The following is an 18643-nucleotide window of genomic DNA, read 5'->3' on the forward strand; positions in this document are numbered from 1 at the left end:
TAAGACAGACACAGGTAAGACCAGTCTATGCTCTCAAGAAGCTCCAATCTTGAGGAGGAGACAATTAGCATAAAATTCCATGAAAATATAATAACTGTTGTGATACAGAAAGAGGTAAAGATAAAGACTGGAAAGGCCTCAGAAGGGAGGTGCTATCTGGACTAATTTTTACAGGGTAAAGAGGACTTAGCCAGGAAGAGAAAGTCAAGAAAGCGTTACAGCAGAAAATACTTCAAGTGCAAAAAAAGAGATGTATGGGAGAGTTCACAGTTTCACAAATAGTATTCTGGAGATGGTGAAACAGAGGATCAGAAAAAGGAAGATACTTCTCCCCCAAGTCACATAGCAAACTGGTGTCAGAGCTAAAATTAGGAGTTTGGTTTTGATCTCCCAGACTAGAGTGCTTTCCACTAATACCAATAACTAGGATTTGGTACATTTCACACACATTATCTCATTTGATTTACAAATGAGACAAGCATTAACATCCCTATTAAAAAGGTGGTGACAAGCACTTCCCGTTGGGCTCAGTGGTAACAAACCTCACTAGTAACCATGAGGATGCAGGTTCCATCCCTGGCCTCGCTCAGAGGGTTGAGGATCCAGCATTGCTGTGAGCTGTGGTGTAGGTCACAGATGCAGCTCGGATCTGGCGTTGCTTGGCTGTGGTGTAGGCTGGCAGCTGCAGCTCTGATTCGACCCCTAGCCTGGGAACTTCCACATGCCATGGGTGCGGCCCTAAAAAGGGGGGAAAAAAGTGAGAAAAAGGAGACCCAGAGAACAGTAGGAATTGCCCAAGACTCAAGTCAGTGGCCGTGATGGGGCTTCAACTCAAGGGTCCTTAATTCCCAAGCCAGTCTGCTTTCCATGATTCTATGTTCTAAGTATTATTATTATTTTTTTTTTTTTTTGTCTTTTTTTGCCATTTCTTGGGCCGCTCCCGTGGCATATGGAGGTTCCCAGGCTAGGGATCTAATCGAAGCTGTAGACGCCAGCCTACGCCAGAGCCACAGCAACACGGGATCCAAGCTGTCTGCGACCTACACCACAGCTCACAGCAACGCCGGATCTTTAACCCACTGAGCAAGGGCAGGGATCGAACCCGCAACCTCATGGTTCCTAGTCGGATTTGTCAACCACTGTGCCACAACGGGAACTCCCTAAGTATTAATTTAAAAAAAAAAAATCTGGTTCAGAGAAAAAGAATACATACAGGAGTAAACAGATGACTAGGTAAGTGGATTTCCTTATTCCATCATTTCATAAGGGCTCTGGGCAAGGGTAACTTCTTAAAGAGTGAATTTTTTTTTAAGTCAAATAAGAATTATCTGGAAGTAATTAAGAGCTGCTAAGCTAGAGAATCAGAAACTTCAACTTAAGAAGGCAATGCCAGCATGCAGACTTGGCAGAACCAGTCATATCAAATCCTCTTTAGAAGTAGTTAAGTACAAAGAATAAATCAAAGGCCTTGTCAGATGATTCTTCTAAGCCCACAGATCAACCAGTCTTCCTTTTCATATGAGTTCTCCTCAGGTTACTGAAAAACAGAAACAAGCTACCCTAACACAGCCCATTTCTGGTCACTAAAGAAAGTAAAACGGAAGTTTCTACCTGACAGCAAGTAATAGCACGCTCTGATTACAGGGGCACAAGATACACTCTAACCCTAGTTTTTGGGTTACTTTTTGGCTGTGTGAACTTGGGCGGAGTATTTAGCATCACTAGCCTCAAACACCTTAACTGCAAAAGATAAGGATTATAATGTCTGTCTCCACAGGGTTAAAATGAGGAATACATTTTTAAAAAATCAGGAAAAAGCCTTGTTTGTCATTTGGTACATAGCACAGGTTCACAAAATGTTAGTTTCCCTTCCCTCTTTTCCTATAACCAAGACAGCAGATCTGTCTTGTATCAAGGGCAAACATCAATAATGAACATAGCACTCTTTCCCAGCAGGTTGTCTTTCTCAACATGATATTCCAGACTATTCACTGGGTAAAAGTTATTTGTCATCTTCACAGCCCATACCTAGGCTATCCACACTCTCTTTCATCACATTCACATCCTAACAGGGCTGCTGAGACAGAGAGAAGGTGGGTACGGGGACAAGGAGAAGAGAAGCACAGTCTGTGGCTAAGACATAAAGCACAGTCAGCCAGCCACATACACCAAGTGCAGAACTAAGATCTTAACAGCAACAGAATTCCATCTTTGTGTTCAAACAGCCACATACCAGAGGGAAATTCAAAGACCTACAACGTGCTTACGTAATTTCTCCAAGATCTCCTCATCAGACATTTTGGGCTTCTTCTTCTGCTTCTCAGTATTCCGAGTCAGGGCATCCGGTGGAGTGGTAGTGCTCTCAGTAGGTGAAATGGGAGATGTAGCCACATCCCGAGTTGGAGTAATAGGAAGTGGTTCAATCACAGACCGTGTGTATACCTGCATTTTTGGTGCAAGAATTTGGCAAGGCTAACATCTCTAAGAGTCGTGTGTTAGAACATCCACAGAAGAACAAACCCCAGTAAACTCATCCCTTCTCCTGGGTCAAAATCTATATTCCTCCTCCTGTGTGCCCAGGCCATGAGGATAGAATGGCCTTTTTGGCCCTCCCTATAAACAAAAGGGATTAGTGAGAGTCTGAACTCTGAAGATATTCAATACAGGTTAGACAACTCTCAATATAGAGTGTAAAGGACTTTCTACCATTAGACAGGAATCCCCTCCATCTGTAAAATTCTATTCTTTCTCAAGCTGAAATGAACATCCTGGACTCCATAGTACTTTGCATTGCTAATGCAACACTTAACGTTAGTTTCATTTGAGTTATTCCCTCTTTAAATCCAGAACTCTTGCAGAGAAGGAACTATAATTGCTTTTCTTTAAGAGGCAGTAGGATGTAGTCAATTAGACTATTGATTCTGGAGCCTGATTCCCTGGACTCTTCCTCTTACCATTTGTATGTCTTGGGGCAGGTTACTTCTCTATGCTTTAGTTTCCTCATTTGTAAAACGGTGATGTTAGTGATACCTATCTTACAGGGTTGTTGTGGTAATAAATTAATTATTGTGTGAAATGAGTAGTATCATACCCAGCAGACCTCCTATTTATTCATTTATTTTAACATGTACTGAGAACCTATTATTTGCCTTACTGCACAAAATGCATCCTCTATTCCTGTGAAAAAGTCTTAGAGAAAGTCCTAACTGCAAGGCAGAAAGGGATAAATGTCAGAAGAAATGAGCAAACTATATACTACTGAGGTTCAGAAGAAGTCATCATAAGTTATATGTCCTTTCCCCAGGAAATGCTTCAAGGCATTTATCTTTTTTTTTTTTTTTTCATAAAAACATCACCATAATTTTTTGGCTAGCCTCTAAGCTCCATGAAGACAGGGAATGTGTGTCATTGATTCCTGAGCTCCTAAAGCACTTGCCTAACAAAAAACAAGCATTCAGGTAAATGACAACTCCATGAACAAATGAATGGGATTCTTCAACTGGATGTGAAGGATGGACAGGACTTTACTAGGTGAAATGGGAGAGAAAATTCTACAGAGAGGAAAAAGCAATAAGTCCAAGGCACTGAGATCAGAGACTACAGCTGCTTTCCAGACTACTCCAGCATAAGGATTTCTTAATATTCTATTCTTGCACATATAAAGAAACTATATCCCTGGCACCTAAACCTGTACTTTCATGCCTTGTCCTCCTTTAGTTCTCCGGACACGGCTCCTTGAGGGCACAAACCTTTGCTTCTCTAAAATGCTCTGGCTCCCAGCACAAATCTGCTTACATAAAAAGGCCACTGCACTACGCTAATAAAACCTGGACTTGGGGTCAATTACCTGTTTTCAATCCTGGCTCTTTTACTTCCTAAGAGACTTTGGATAGATCAATTCGCCTTTCCAAATCTGAATTTCTTCTATAAATCAGGAATTAACAATGTCTTTTTAGAAAGGAATGGTATGAAGATCAAATGTATTGATTCATTTGTCCATTCACTACTAACTACCTTTCTAAAACCTGCCAAGAACTATGTTAAGCACTGGAAATATTCATGTATTTCCTCTACTTTTGAGGAGTTCCTTGTTTACCAGAGAAAAAACTTTAAATGAATATGCTTATAAACCAAAAAAAGCCATGCCAATGTGAGGTATCTTAACAACTCTTAATTTTGAAGCTCATTTTCCTTAAGATAATTTTGCAACTACAGAAAGAGTGATTCCACAGATTCTGCTTATAAATTCTCATCCTAAAAGGTCATCTAATGCCCTTGAATTTCCTCTGCAACATCTCCCAGGGTCAGTCAACCAACTTCTGCTTGAACATCTCCATGAATTCTCTACTTCTGAGACAGTCTTTTTATGAATTATCACAGAGTTTAAGCCCTAGCTCATTCTTGCATTATGAAGCTCCTGTCATAATAAAAAGTCCAAACGAAGAAGCACTAATAGAGTGTCATTTAATGAAAGATCAGTGCTCAGTGGTGCTAAATCAAGTGAAAGGCAGATTGTGCAAGATGAGGGGAAAGGGACTGTGGTTATTCTGAGCTGCAAGAACCTCAAAGGAAGTTAAATAAAAATCACTGCCAACATCCAGTATCAAAATGCACTTCTGATGTCCAGCATATTAATAGCACTAACGTTTTTATAAATTCTCTCGGGTCTTTCAGTATCATCAATGATGTACTAAAAGGCTGAACACTGCACATTTAACAGAGTAGAAAAGATCAATAGCAGGCTAATTTGTTGCTTCCCAGGGGTCTGGAATAATTTATGCTAGTCCTGCAATACATTAATTCTGTATATCTTCCTGTCTGTGAAGAACAGACTCAGTAAACAAGGGCTGAATTGCTACAGACACCAATTATCGAGGACACATTGGGACTGTCTGCCAAACAATGTTAAATACATATACCATTTCTTGTCCTTAATCATACAGAAAGTACCTTTCAATCAAGGTAGTTTGGTGACTTCACCATCTCCAACATCTAAGGACCCCATCAACGTATTAAACCTCTAGGCATCAGCACCCAACCCTCACTCCCCATGCAAACGCTCATAAATCACAAAGCTGTCCACGTCCCCAGAGACTCACAGATTTCGTGTGCTCCGGACGTGGAGCAATCACTGGAGGTGGGGTGGCATCATCATCATCATCTTCATCTTCTGAAACGGGTGGCACGGCAGGAGTCTCGGACACCGTCTTCACATTCTGCACAGTGAAGAAAAGCCAGATTCATCAGGTCCGACCAACATGGAACTTAAGCTACCAGGATCACCCCTCCTCCAAAAGAAACATTACCCCACTCCCCTTCTGAAACCCACACCAGCCTGCAAGCTCCACCTTTGTGTCACTAGTCTTGGGAACTCAGCCACTTCCCGCCTCTTCTTTCAGCTCCCACTCTCCACTCCGTCCCTTGGCGCCTTCCTTCTCCCACCCAAAGACTAAGTGTGGATGAGGACACCACCTTCCAGCTTCTCTACCTGCCTGCCCTCATCCAAACCCTGAAGACTAGCTCAGAGTTCCTTCTTTTCTATGACTTTTACTCTCTATGCTGACCAGGGCATAAAGTACAAAATGCGGGGAAGGGATCAAAGTTACAACCATATAAAGTTTATCAGTACCATTCCTTGGTCCTTTCTAATATGGTAAATGGAATCCAAACAGGCTTTTGCCTCTCCTTTCCTTTTTTTTTTAAATGGCCGCACCCACAAAGCACACAAAACATCCTGGGCCAGGGATTGAATCCAAGACCCAGCTGCAACCTACACAGTTGCCGCAACACTGTATCCTTTAACTTACTGTTCCGGGCCAGGGATCAAACCCACATCTCCTCAGTGACCCAAGCCGCTGCAGTCAGATTCTTAACCCACTGAACCATAGTGGGAACTCATCCTTTCCCTTTCTTTACCAAAACCTACTGCACCCATTATGGCATTAACTTGAAGATGCAGAACATCAGGAGACCACTGTCTCAGGACAATGAAATTCTCTCCAGCCTGGATGCTACTCACTTCACTAAGACTCTGCCCTATCCTGGGACAAATCTTGCCCACACCACAAGTTGAATCTGCTATCATTTCAACAACTTCATTTTCCCATGTAAACTCTAACAAAGCTGGGTCAAAATTGGCAGGCTTTAGGGCAGGTCCAGGCAAAAAAAATCATACCATCACTGTTTATAACACAGATTCAAGAGACAAAATAGCTCTGAAACATGAGATTTTTGATAGAGATTAAATGATTACAATAAAGGACCAGAGAAGCAATAGGGATCTCTCAGTACATATTGATATAATTCAATGGTTTCAGATATTTTCAGAGTACCTACTCTGTATCAGTAACATACTGTGACAGATGCTGTTGACATAAACGTACAAAGATGAAAAAATGGCCCATGTGGTAAAGAAGCTCACCATCTGATTCCAGAAACAAACAGAGGGAGAATTCCCCTCCTGCTACCATTTGGGGCCTCTGGAGAGAGGAACATCAGGAGTCAGAAGGACAGGGAATAAGTGAACAAACTTATCTAGTGGACTATTAGACCAGAGTTACTGTGTAGAAGACTGGCCTTTATCCTTTTTTTAAATTACTCAATGAATTTTATTACATTTATAATTGTATAATGATCATCACAACCCAATTTTACAGCATTTCCATCCGAACCCACCAGCCCATCCCCCACCCCCAACCTGTCTCATTTGGAAACCATAAGTTTTTCAAAGTCTGTGAGTCAGTATCTGTGGGAACCTCATATTCTAACAACAGCTCTAATGCAGGGCATAACTTAACTTGCCAGTGACAAATGTATGTAAGCACTAGTTTTGGTGAACACAGGCACTGAATTTGTTCTCTCTGTCTCAAGTTTCAGCACTTAAAGAATGTGGAAGCAGAGGGCTGATATAATTTAAGGGGTGACCTTAAATTACTTTCAGTTCTAAAATCCAACAGAGGTTCTTCCTGCCAAAGCATGTATTTTGATATTTTTCTGCTCTAATTTCTTGTCTCCCCAATATTCCACTAAATAAAATCTAACTAGGAACCCCAAATGAGAACAAAGTTAACTCAGCAGTCTTTTTCATTATCGGGTGGGCCCAGGGCTGCCCAATTAGACTGTAAATACTATGTTTGTTTGCTTCCTAAAACTACAGAGAAGGGGATTCATCACCTTCCTTAGCAACATGTTCTGTTTTCCACAGGTGATGGCTTTGAGTTGGTGGTACTAGTAACTACCAGAATCCAGATATACAGGTTTTTGTCCAGATTTTTGTTTCTTATACCTGTGTTCTTGGGTAAGGCTGTCCCACTCTAAGCCACAGCTCTCACCCATAAAATGCAGATGATAACAGCAGCTCTCTGCCTATCTCACAGGGCCATTGGCAGGAAGAAATAAATTGATGTGGGTATAAAAACACTTTGGAAATGGCAAGTGGCTAGAAAGATGTAAGGAATCAATTAAATTATCATTATATTTAATAATCACAAACCTCATTTTATTTTGTTTGGGGCTGGGGAGGAGGGGGGCGCTGGCAAAGTTCCCAGGCTCAAACCCACACCACAGCAGTGACAACACCAGACCCTTAACCCACTGAGCCACCTGGGAACTCCACAAACCTCTTTTTAAAAAACCCAGTGACTTCAACTCACTCATTCATTCACTGCGTACCAGGCTCTGTTCTAAGCTCTGCAGCTATACCGAAGAACAAAATATATAGTCTCTGATCCTGTGGCTTCCATTTTAGAAGAAGATACAGTCAAAATTAATGACCAAACTGCAAGGCAGTAATAAAATAAACATATGAGAGTAGAGACTGGCTGAGGGTGGGGAAATATTACTTTAGAGTAGTAAGGTAAAGGCCTCTCTAATGGCCTGAATGAAATGAGAGAACAAGCCTCAGACCCTCTGGGAAAAGAATATTCCTGAAAGATGGAGGAAGGACAAGATTCTGAGGAGGGAAATACTTGGTGTATTCCCCAAACCTCCCAGAGCCTACGCAAGCTATTGAAATGTGTTTATGATTTTAAAACTGATGAACTTTGGGTAAAAAAATAGTAGGTGTGTCTAATGTTCTGGCCCAGGGTTGCTCCCACCCATCCCACCCCAGCTCTCTCAGAGCCTGGGTTCTTCTAAGACAAGGCAAGCTATAACTGTGTGGTCCAGGAAGGCTCAAATTTGAAGCAGTGGGCAAAGCCCAGGCCCAATGGTGCTGTCAACTGCAACTAGCCTGAGATTGCAATCCTGGATCCTGGATAGGGCAAATTCTGGTTGAGGCTACTCAAAAGGACAGCCCTGAAAGAGGTCTCAATAATTAACAGAAGTAGAATGAAACTTAGCATGGATATAAATAACACTCTCAATCAACTCAACCTAAGTGACATATACAGAACATTCCACCCAAGTTTTGTAGAACATACATTATCTTTAACCACTTATGGATAATTTTTTAGGATAGAACATATGCCAGATCATAAAACACATCTCAATAAATTTTGAATGACAAAAACACAGAAAACACATTCTTTAACTACAGTGGAATTAAATTAGAGATAAACAACAAAAAGGAAATTCCTCCAAAGAAGATAAACAAATGGCCAATAAGCACATGAAAAATGCTCAACATCAGTATTAGGAAATAGAAATTAAAACTACAATGAGATACTACTTCACATCCACTAAGACAGCTATAGCAAAAAACAGACAATAACAAATGTGGGGAGAGATACAGAGAAATTAAAAGCCTCCTAATGTTGGTGGGAGTATAAAGTGGTACAGCCACTGTGGAACACAGTCTAGCAGTTCCTCAAAAGGTCACCACATGACTCAGCAATTCCACTCTTAGGTATATATCCAACAGAAGTGAAAACATAGATCCCATACCAAAACTTGTACATAAATATTCACATGAGCATTATTCAGAGTAGCTAAAAATAAGAAATAACCCTAATGCCCATCAACTTATGAATGAATTTTTAAAACATAGTATCGTACAACAGAATATTACTCAGACATAAAAAAGGAACGATGTGCTGATATATGCCATAACATGGATGAAGCTCGAAAGCTTTACATTAAGTGAAAGAAGCTAGATACAGAACTACATGCTATATGAGTGCCTTTATATAAAATGTCTAGAAAAAGTTAATTTATATAGACAGAAAGAAGAGCAGTGGTTTCCTAGGGCATGGGAGTTTCAAGGAAGTGTGAAAGGGCACAGGGGAGTTTTCTGTGGTGGTGGAAATGTTCTAAAACTAGATTGTAGTGGAGTTCCCACTGTGGTTCAGTAGTGGTAACAAGCCCAACTAGTATCGATGAGGATTCGGGCTCAATCCCTGGCCTTGTTCAGTGGGTTAAGGATCTGGTGTTTGTGAGCTGTGGCGTAGGTCACAGATACAGCTTGATCCAGTGTGGCTATGGCTGTGGCCAGCAGCTGCAGCTCCAATCTGACACCTAGCCTGGGAACTTCCCTATGCTGCAGGTATGGCCCTAAAACCAGGAGAAAAAAAACAAAACAACTAGGTTGCAGTGATAGTTTTACAGGTCTATAAATTTAATAAAGCCACTAAACTGTACAGTTAGTATAGGTAAATTTTATGGTAGATAAACAATACCTCAATAATGCTGCCTTTTAAAAGTAAAAATTTTAAATCATATGTAAAACTAGTAGTTTCTTATCATACATTTTATATAATATAGTTATATAAGGAATTACAAGTGAAATTCCTCAGGAATCCTTGATAAAAATAATAGATTGAATACAGGCATCTATTTCTTAAAATCTCACTAGAACTATAATAAAGGAATGGCCTTTTAAAGGCATTAAACCTAGAAAGTTGTGGAGAACAGGGAAGGAGGCAAGATCAGCAAAGGATGCAATGACGTATGGGTGAGCAGAAACTGTCAAGGAGGCTGATCCAAAGCTGACGGTGGGCAAAGCTGAAAACCAATCTGCACATCTACGCAGCAAAATCAAGGCAAGGAAACTAGAGCAAAAATTTTAAAAAAGGAGAATCGGTCCAAAATCTAAGTAACAGGAGTTCCAGAAAGAGAAAGCAAAGAAAAGAAAGGAAGAAATCATCAATTAAATAATTCAGACAAATTTCCTAAAACTGAAGGCTTGAATTTCCAGGTTGAAAGTATCCACAAAGCTCCTTATAATAAATAGGTGAATACAGGAATGTAATTATGAAATTTCAAAGCAATCATGACAAAAGAAGATGCTATGAGCTTCCCAAGTGAAAAAGAAAAAAATAGATCAGATACAGAGAAGCAGACATAAAATAGCTCTGAACTTCAATAGCCAATGCTAACAGCTAGATCACAAAAGCACATTTTCCAAATTCTGGTGGAAAATTATTTTCAATCCAGAATTCAATATTCAGCCAAATATCAATCAAATGGGAAAGTAGAAAAGAGGCACTCCATTTTGAGACCTGAAAGGTATTAAACATTTACTTCACATTTATTTTCTCAAAGCTTCTGGAAGATGGGCTCCACCAAATGAGGAAGCAAACTAAAAATGAGGAAGGCCAGCATAGGGAAAATGGAAACTCCAAAACAGAAAAGCAAAAAAATTTCAAAGACAATAGTAAAGGAAGATCCCAGAATGACAATTATTAGTTACTAGGATTTTGTCTTATTTGACTTTCTAACCTAATACTTGGATAAAAATAATTTTAAGTGAGTATTCTTAATCATCATCAATGCAGGAGGTAATTACTATTAATATTTGGTATTTAGCCTTTTCAAGAGTTATCTGTGGATTGCCACATGTCCAAATGTCTTTATGTTGACCTCATGCTTGAATGCTAGTTTGATTACGTATAGAATTCCTGATTCTAAATAATCTTCTTCATAACTTCTGAAGATATTACTTCTCTGACCACTAATGCTAATGAGAAACATTAGCTGGGAGTTCCCATTGTGGTGTAATGGGATCAGCGGCATCTCTGCAGGCTGAGACACAGGTTCAATCCCCAGCACAATGGGTTAAGACTCCTGAATTTGCAGGTTAGATCTGGTCCTTGCCCTGGGAATTCCATATGCCATAGGGCGGCCAAAAAAAGAAAAAGAAAAAAGAAATACAGTAGCTATATATTTACTTTGAAACCTTTGAAGATCTTTCTGTTTATCTTTGGGTCTCTTTACAGTTACCTGACTTGATAATTGGTAGGCCCTTCCATCTGAAGACTCATGCCTTTCTTTAGGTGAGGGATTTTTCTTCCACTATTCTTTCAATTATTTTTTCTAGTGTCTTAAATCTCTAATTTTTTTCTTTTTTATCCTCTAATTGTTCTAACAGTCATGTATTTTTGTGGATGTAACATCTACAGAACCTCTCTGAATATACTAGATTTTTTTATTCTCTTTTCTGAATTATCAATTTCTCCTGGGGTCAGTTTTATTTCTTTACCTTTAAAGTTTTGTTTCTCTCAAGTGTCTAGAGATCCTTAGCTATCCCCTCATTTATCAGTGAAATCCCAGATTAATGAATGTGTACAACTAGCATGAGTTTCCTCTATAGCTGCGTAAGGTCAATTTCTCTGCTGTCCCCTCCTCTGAATGGTGAATTACGCAGAAGTGGTTACTGGAAAGCATTACTTTAGGGTGTGCTGGCACATAAGAGTATGTAAGATAGAGATTTCTCTCCTCCCAGTTATCAAAAGCATGAGAAATCTATCCTTCGGATGCAGAAAGTTAACGTACTTTCTTCCACGGCAGAGCCACTTTTCATTTTTCCTCTATGCTATGCCTGCTGTAGAGATCTGTAGTTAACTCCAGTACTGCTATGCTTCTCTCTCAGGCCTCTGTACCCACACCAGGCATTTTCTCAAGTAGGCAGTTTACTTTCTTTACAAAGTAGGTGGTTTAAGCTTAGAATCAAACTTCTGGTAACTCTGGTTCATTGTAACATGGAGACTGCCTCTGCTGTTTCAATTACAGAATTTAAATTAACTTACTCTTGAAGATGACCCAAGACTCTTTCCTGTTTTTTAACATATATTTTCTCATACACCATATATATATATATATAATATATATTTTTTAATATATATTCTCTTGAGCTACTCTCATCTTCCTAGGATTTTTCTCTTCCACAAACATTAAGCTGTGGTTTCTGCTAGTCTGATCAATCTGATCTTACCTGTTTTCTATCTTCCATGAATTCCTGACAATGGTTTTTTTACATCTTGTTTTTATTTTGGAGCACTGTTTTGTATGTACTCTTCAATATATCTTTTCTGAAATTAAGAAATTTATCAGAGCAAGAAAGAAAAACACATGAATTCATCGTACTACACTGATCTAATTTCCAGAGGAGTGTTTCTAAGACGGTAGTTTAGGCTAAAATGCACATCCAACTCTACCATTTAAAATACTTCCTTAGGGCCAGCCCAGGATCCAGGTTCTTTTGTCTGACATGTCATATCCCCAAAAACTTGGCTTTTGTTCACGCCACTTCACAAAGGAAGCCACAGCCCTTTTCTCTGGCTGGTATCATTATCTATGTTTACCTGATACTACATCTTAAATCCTTGTATCATTATCTATGTTTACCTGACATTACATCTTAAATCCTTGTTTATATGTTCTAATTCCTGATGAAACTATAAGATCAAAAGCGAAGATTTTACCAGTCCTTGCCTCATGGGCACTAAAAGAGCCTGTTACATAGTAGGTGATTTTATAAATGAAAATCTCGGCACAAAGTGCTGCTGAATCTGAGTGATGTCTCACAGACCAATGAGCCATAAATAAAAGAATTTTAGACCTAGAAGAAACCTTAAATACATTTATTAAAATAACCAATTATTAGTGCCCAAGAACTTTGTGCAAACTTCTCTACACTACCGGTTGGAATAAATCACTCCATCGGCATTGCACATTATTCATGTACCTCTCTTGGAGTTCTTACCCTCTATTCTGTTGTTAATTTTTCCTCAAGCACTAAGATAGTGCAAATTCATCTTTGTATCATCAACACCTGGGCACAAAGAAGGTGCTAAGTAAATAGCTATGGTATGAATGAATAAATGAATGCTGAGAAGTGAATTTTGTATTGGTCTCTACTTCTAACTCATTCAAGGGTAGGGAGCAAGTCAATCTCTCTGAGTCTCAATTTCTTGTGTCATGGAAATAGCAATTCTCATCCAATTATCTCACAAATCAAGTGGAATAATCTGTGTGAAACCAATATGGAAAATAATGTCACGGTACCACAATGAAAACCATATCCCCCATTTCAAACTAGTAAAGGACCAGCCACAGGGACAATGTTCTAAATTGGGGGAGAAAACGTCCTTGACAGCCTGAGTACTTTTAATTGTAGGTACCAAACCAGTGCAGGTTTTTACCAAGCAGGTGTTCTCCTCTCCGCCATATGGCAGGAGCCCCAGGGCGCCTCCTCCTCACTAATGAACAACAGACCTAAGGCTTTACCGCAGTCTCCTTTATAAGACCTCTCTGACATCTTTTTTCTCAGTCCCCTGCCACAGTGCAAAGCATCCTGGATAGGGACTTAGAAAACCCTATTTCTAATTTGGTTCTCCTCAATAGCAGTTATGAGTGTTCAGGAAAATCTATTTTCCTACCTGTGAAGTGGGGATGATAATGTCTTCACAAGGGAATGATGAGGACCAATTAGGTTAACATATATAAAGCACAGTGCCTGGCACATATTACCTACTCAATAAATAATATAGCTGCCACCCCTTCTATAAAAACATAGAGACATTTGACCCACAAGACACTCATTAAACTCCTATAAAGATTAAGAGATAGTGAATAAGAAAGGCCCCAGAATGTTACAAGGCAATGGACATGTTAACATTTTTTATAATTAATCACAGTATAAATGACTCAGAATAAACCAATCCCCATTTCTGGAAGCATGCTTCAAAGTATTTGGATGGTAACCCAGTATTGTGCTAGAATATACAGCTCCCCTACTTAAAATTCTTCAATAGCTCCTCATTACTTTAAATAAATAAAGTTAAAATTCCTACATGACCTGACCTGCTTACGCTCCTCCTCCTCCTCATCCACCTCTATTCCCTTCACACTTGACATTCCGATCATAACAAACCATTTGCAGTTCTCTGTACAAGAACACCTCACAAACCTCCTTGCCTTGGCACATTTTAGTTTTTCTCTCTCTATCTGGAATACCCTTGTCTCTTCATCATTATTCTCCAAGATACCTAATTCATTCAGCTCAGACTCCACCATAAAGAAGCTTTCTTTAAACATTCAGTATATTTCATTCAGTAAATGGTTACTTGTCAGATGCCACGGATCTAGCAAATGACAAGTCAGACACAGCCCCTGGCCTCATGAAGTCTGAGCACGCTGCAATATAACTGTTTGTGTCTTCATGTCACTCTCAAGACTGAGAAATTAGGAGTTGGAATAATGTCCATTTCATCCTTATATTGCCATTTTTCCATATAGGACCCTAGCAAAGGGTAGAGGCTTTGCAAATATTTAGAAAATAAATATGAAATAACCACCTCTGCACAAGAGACAACACTGGGTATAAAGAATAGCAGTGTTGTATTATATAAATTAGAGCTTACTAGTTATAAGACCTTTTCAAACCAACACCAACAGCTCATCTCATAATCTGCTCTGGAAAGCAGAAGTGGTAAGTTGTGAAAGCCAGAGGAACCTTTGAGGTCAGCAATGACTCCTGTAACATCTCTTCAAATGACAGGTCATTCACTACAACTTCAGAGGACTGAATGACCTTAAATGAATTGAATCTGCCCACTTCAACAATCAGTCCTAATCCTGCTTTTGTAGACCCTACCATTACAAAGAAGGAATGCAATTCTCTTCTAAATTCAGCTACCTGAAGATACGTTCAGGTAAGGCAAAGTGTATCATCTTCACTTTACTGATGAAAAAAACAAAGCTCAGAAAGGTAAGTCAAAAATTTTTTAAAAGAAAGAAAAGAGAAAGAAAAAAATAGAAAGGCAAATTAGCTTTCCTAACATTCAAAGTGACAGGCGAAACTGAGCCTAGGGAGTTCCCGTTGTGACTCAGCGGATTAAGAACCTGAGGACACAGGTTCTATCACTAGCCTAGCTCAGTGGCTTAAGGATCCAGTGTTGCTGCAAGCTGCAGCATAGGTCACAGATTCGTCTCAGATCCTGCATTGCTGTGGCTGTGGTGTAGACACACACAACCCCTATTCAACCTGTAGCCTGGGAACCTCCATATGCCATAGGTGGAGGCTTAAAAAGAAAAAATAAAAAAACCTGAGCCTAGCAGCCAGTGTTAGGATTTCAGAGCATTAATAAACCATATCTGGAAGGGACATCTATTGCTTATTAAGTCCAAGTCCTTTACTCTGAGGCCCAGGGTCAGGTAGTGACCAAGATGAGTGCCTCCCAGCCCAGACTCTGCATCTACCATACTGACTCGATCCCTAAAAATCATTCATGTCCATATCAGAATAGAGGAAATAAAAGCTTACCAAAGTGTTAGAAGAATTATAATCCTCAGCTGATTTATCTGCAAAAGATAAAAGACAAGGGACCCATTGAGTAAAAAATTACAGTTAATCCTTTGAGCTCGAAAGAAGCTTATTCAGGGAAGTACTTGCCAAGCTCAGAGAATAACAACAGTGTTACACCCAACACCATGCAAAACTGAGGTTCAAAGAAGTAAGGTAATTTGCCCACAAAGTATTTAACACACAGATTATTAGGAGTCAAGAACTGAATCCTAGTCTAATTCTAAATGCTATGCTAGGAGTTCCCTGGTGACTCAGCAGGGTTAAGGATCGGCATTGTCCTGCTATAGAGTGGGTTTGATCCTTGGCCCCATATGCCACAGGTGTGGCATAAAAATAAATAAATAAATAAATACTATGCTAGAACTATACCCACATCACCAGGCCTCAACAGCAAGAAAATTTCCTGTATTCCAGGAGAAAAGGAAAGAATTCATAGCTGGTATCACCCTGAGGCATCCATAACACATCACGACCAGTATGCAACTTTAGCTTTTAGAAAGGCTCTTTCAACATCCATGTCTATTGCTCAAAAGGAAACAAAGACTAAGTCTTAGGAAAAGAGCTGCATTAGTCACGTCAAGTATAATTAAAGGTGTAGAGTCTCATTTCTAAGAATAAATCCAAGCTCCCTCAATCACATTTTATTGATTCTGGGATGTATATTTTTTCACATTAACATCAATATCTGAAACAGAGATGTGTCCTACAATTAAAGGTATTTCATGGTTTAATTGGCCGCTTCTTTTTTCTTTAGAGGCAGGTAAAATAAATGATGCATGTTACAAACAATGATACCTTAGACTTGATGAAATATGAAACACAGACCCAATGATGATCTTAGCAAGAAAATAAGCTGAAAGACCAAGTATTTTGTTTGGATTTATTCTTTAATGCCTAAAGGTCCAAGAAAAGATTGATTTCAGCAGTTCACCACCAATGGAATTAAGGAAAAGAAATATTATATCAAGTCCTACATCTTCCTACCAAAACAAGCTCAGATGATGTCCAAGCTCTCAATTCCATCATATATGAAAGTGTCAGGTATAGCTTCTTTGGTCCTGTGATAAATTATGAACCCATAAACTGTGACAATACGTTCTAAAAGTTCTCAAGTGGCCCAGTGGGTTAGGGATCAGGCATTGTCACTGCAGCAGCTTGTGTCGCTACTGTGGTATGGGTTCAATCCCTGGCCTAGGAATTTCCATATGCTACAGATGCAGACAAAAAGAAAAAACCTGAATAGCCAGCTATACCCTGGAAAAATCAATTCAGGATATAGCTTAAACATAATTCACTTGTTTTTCTTGTCCAAGAGAAAGTTCTATACCAAGTGTAATATTATGCCTTCATTGGACCACCCCTAATCTTATGTATTGCTAGTGCTTTTGAAGACTGAGTGTTCTGGTAATAAACATCTCTCCACCATATTAAAAAATAAATTAAAAAGTAAGTTTGCTCCTTTTAAATGTGATGTACAATTCCTATATACATAAAAATCAAATTCCAGGACTTCCCTCTATGGCACAGTGGGTTAAGAATCCAACTGTAGCCAACACAGTTCACTTCAGAGGCATGGGTTCAACCCGTAACTCCACACAGTGGGTTAAAGGATCTGTCATTGCTGCATCTGCAGTGTAGGTCACAGCTGTGGCTTGGATTTTAATCCCTCCCCCAGGAATTCCATTTTAAAAAAAAAATCAAATTCCTATAGCACAGAATGACAGAGCAGAAAGTACTTTAAATCTCTTTGTTTTTACAAATAAATAAACTAAGATTCAGAGAAAAAGAAACAGGTTTAAGGCTACATAAATCAGTAGCAAAGTAGAGTTATAACCCTACAAAGAAGAGTTACAACCTGGAGTTGTCAATCTTGTCCAGGTTTGTTTATCACATTATGTACTAATTAGTACAGAAAATAAAGTGCTCTTGAGATATACCATGATGGAAAATATTTTTTGAAAGAATGTATACACACACACACACACACACACACACACACGACTGAGTCACTTTACTACAAAAATTGGCACAAAATTATAAATCGGCTATACTTTAATTTCTTAAAAAAAGAGGTAGTGAGGAGTTCCTGCCGTGGCTCAGTGGTTAATGAATCCGACTAGGAACCATGAGGTTGCAGGTTCAATTGCTGGCCTCGCTCAGTAAGTTAAGGATCCAGTGTTGCCATGAGCTGTGGTGTAGGTCACAGACACAGCTTTGATCTGGCGTTTCTATGGCTCTGGCATAGGCTGGTGGCTACAGCTCCAATTAGACCCCTAGCCTGAGAACCTCTGTATGCCGAGAGTGCGGCCCTAAAAAGACAAAAAGCCAAAAAAAAACAAAAAAAAAAAAAAAACAAAAACAAAAACAGGTAGTGAACCATACTGAAGATTAAAATCCATTTGGACAGATTCTTTATAACAGTACCAACATAGAATATTACATGGTAGACTGATAGAATAAATTGTCTTAGAAATTTTTTTTTTAAGGAAAAAAAGTACTGAAAAACAGGAAACTTAACAAAAACTGGCATAGAGACAGCAAAGGATTTAAAGGCACAAGTTGAAAATACACTCCCAGGAGTTCCCATCATGGCTCAGTGATTAACAAGTCTGATTAGGAACCATGAGGTTTCGGGTTCAATCCCTGGCCTGCTTCAAGGATCTGGCGTTGCTGTGAGCTGTGACGTAGTTCACAGACGAGGCTCGGATCCTGAGTTGCTGTGGCTCTGGAATAGGTCAGCAGCTACAGCTCTGATTAGACCCCTAGCCTGGGAACCTCCAGGTGCCATGGGTGTGGCCCTAGAAAAGACAGAAAAAAAAAAAAAAGAGAGAGAGAGAAAATACACTTCCGTCACTGATATATTACTAAGCTGATATGCTGAGGCACTCTGAGTAAGTTACTTACTTTCCCTGAACCTAATTAATTTCTTAGTCTGCAAAATGGAGATGACAGTCCTTGCCCTATCAATCTCCCAAGGCCATCATGAGAATCAAATGAGATAATTCATGTGCAAACATGTACAAATTGAAGTGGCATTATCAAAATTAGTAATATGAAAAGAAGGGAACGTTGGTCCTGGCCTTCAATTTCTAGAAAACTAAAAATCCCTTTCATGAGTGT

General features: G+C 39.4%; 1 protein-coding gene across 9 annotated transcripts in view; it reads right to left on the bottom strand.

The window, feature by feature from the left end:
* The window catches only part of PAK1 (p21 (RAC1) activated kinase 1), a 142980-nt gene that overhangs the window by 26994 nt on the left and 97343 nt on the right, over positions 1-18643 (bottom strand). For all 9 annotated transcript variants that reach the window (XM_005667164.3, XM_013979177.2, XM_021062558.1 and 6 more), the window contains 3 exons: positions 15482-15519; positions 5100-5216; positions 2268-2442 (listed from right to left, as the gene is read on the bottom strand). In XM_005667164.3, coding sequence (XP_005667221.2) covers positions 2268-2442; positions 5100-5216; positions 15482-15519 — 330 coding nt within the window. The remainder of the gene's footprint in view (positions 1-2267; positions 2443-5099; positions 5217-15481; positions 15520-18643) is intronic.

The sequence above is a fragment of the Sus scrofa genome, chromosome 9 (assembly GCF_000003025.6).
Source record: "Sus scrofa isolate TJ Tabasco breed Duroc chromosome 9, Sscrofa11.1, whole genome shotgun sequence".
NCBI classification, from domain to species: domain Eukaryota; kingdom Metazoa; phylum Chordata; class Mammalia; order Artiodactyla; family Suidae; genus Sus; species Sus scrofa.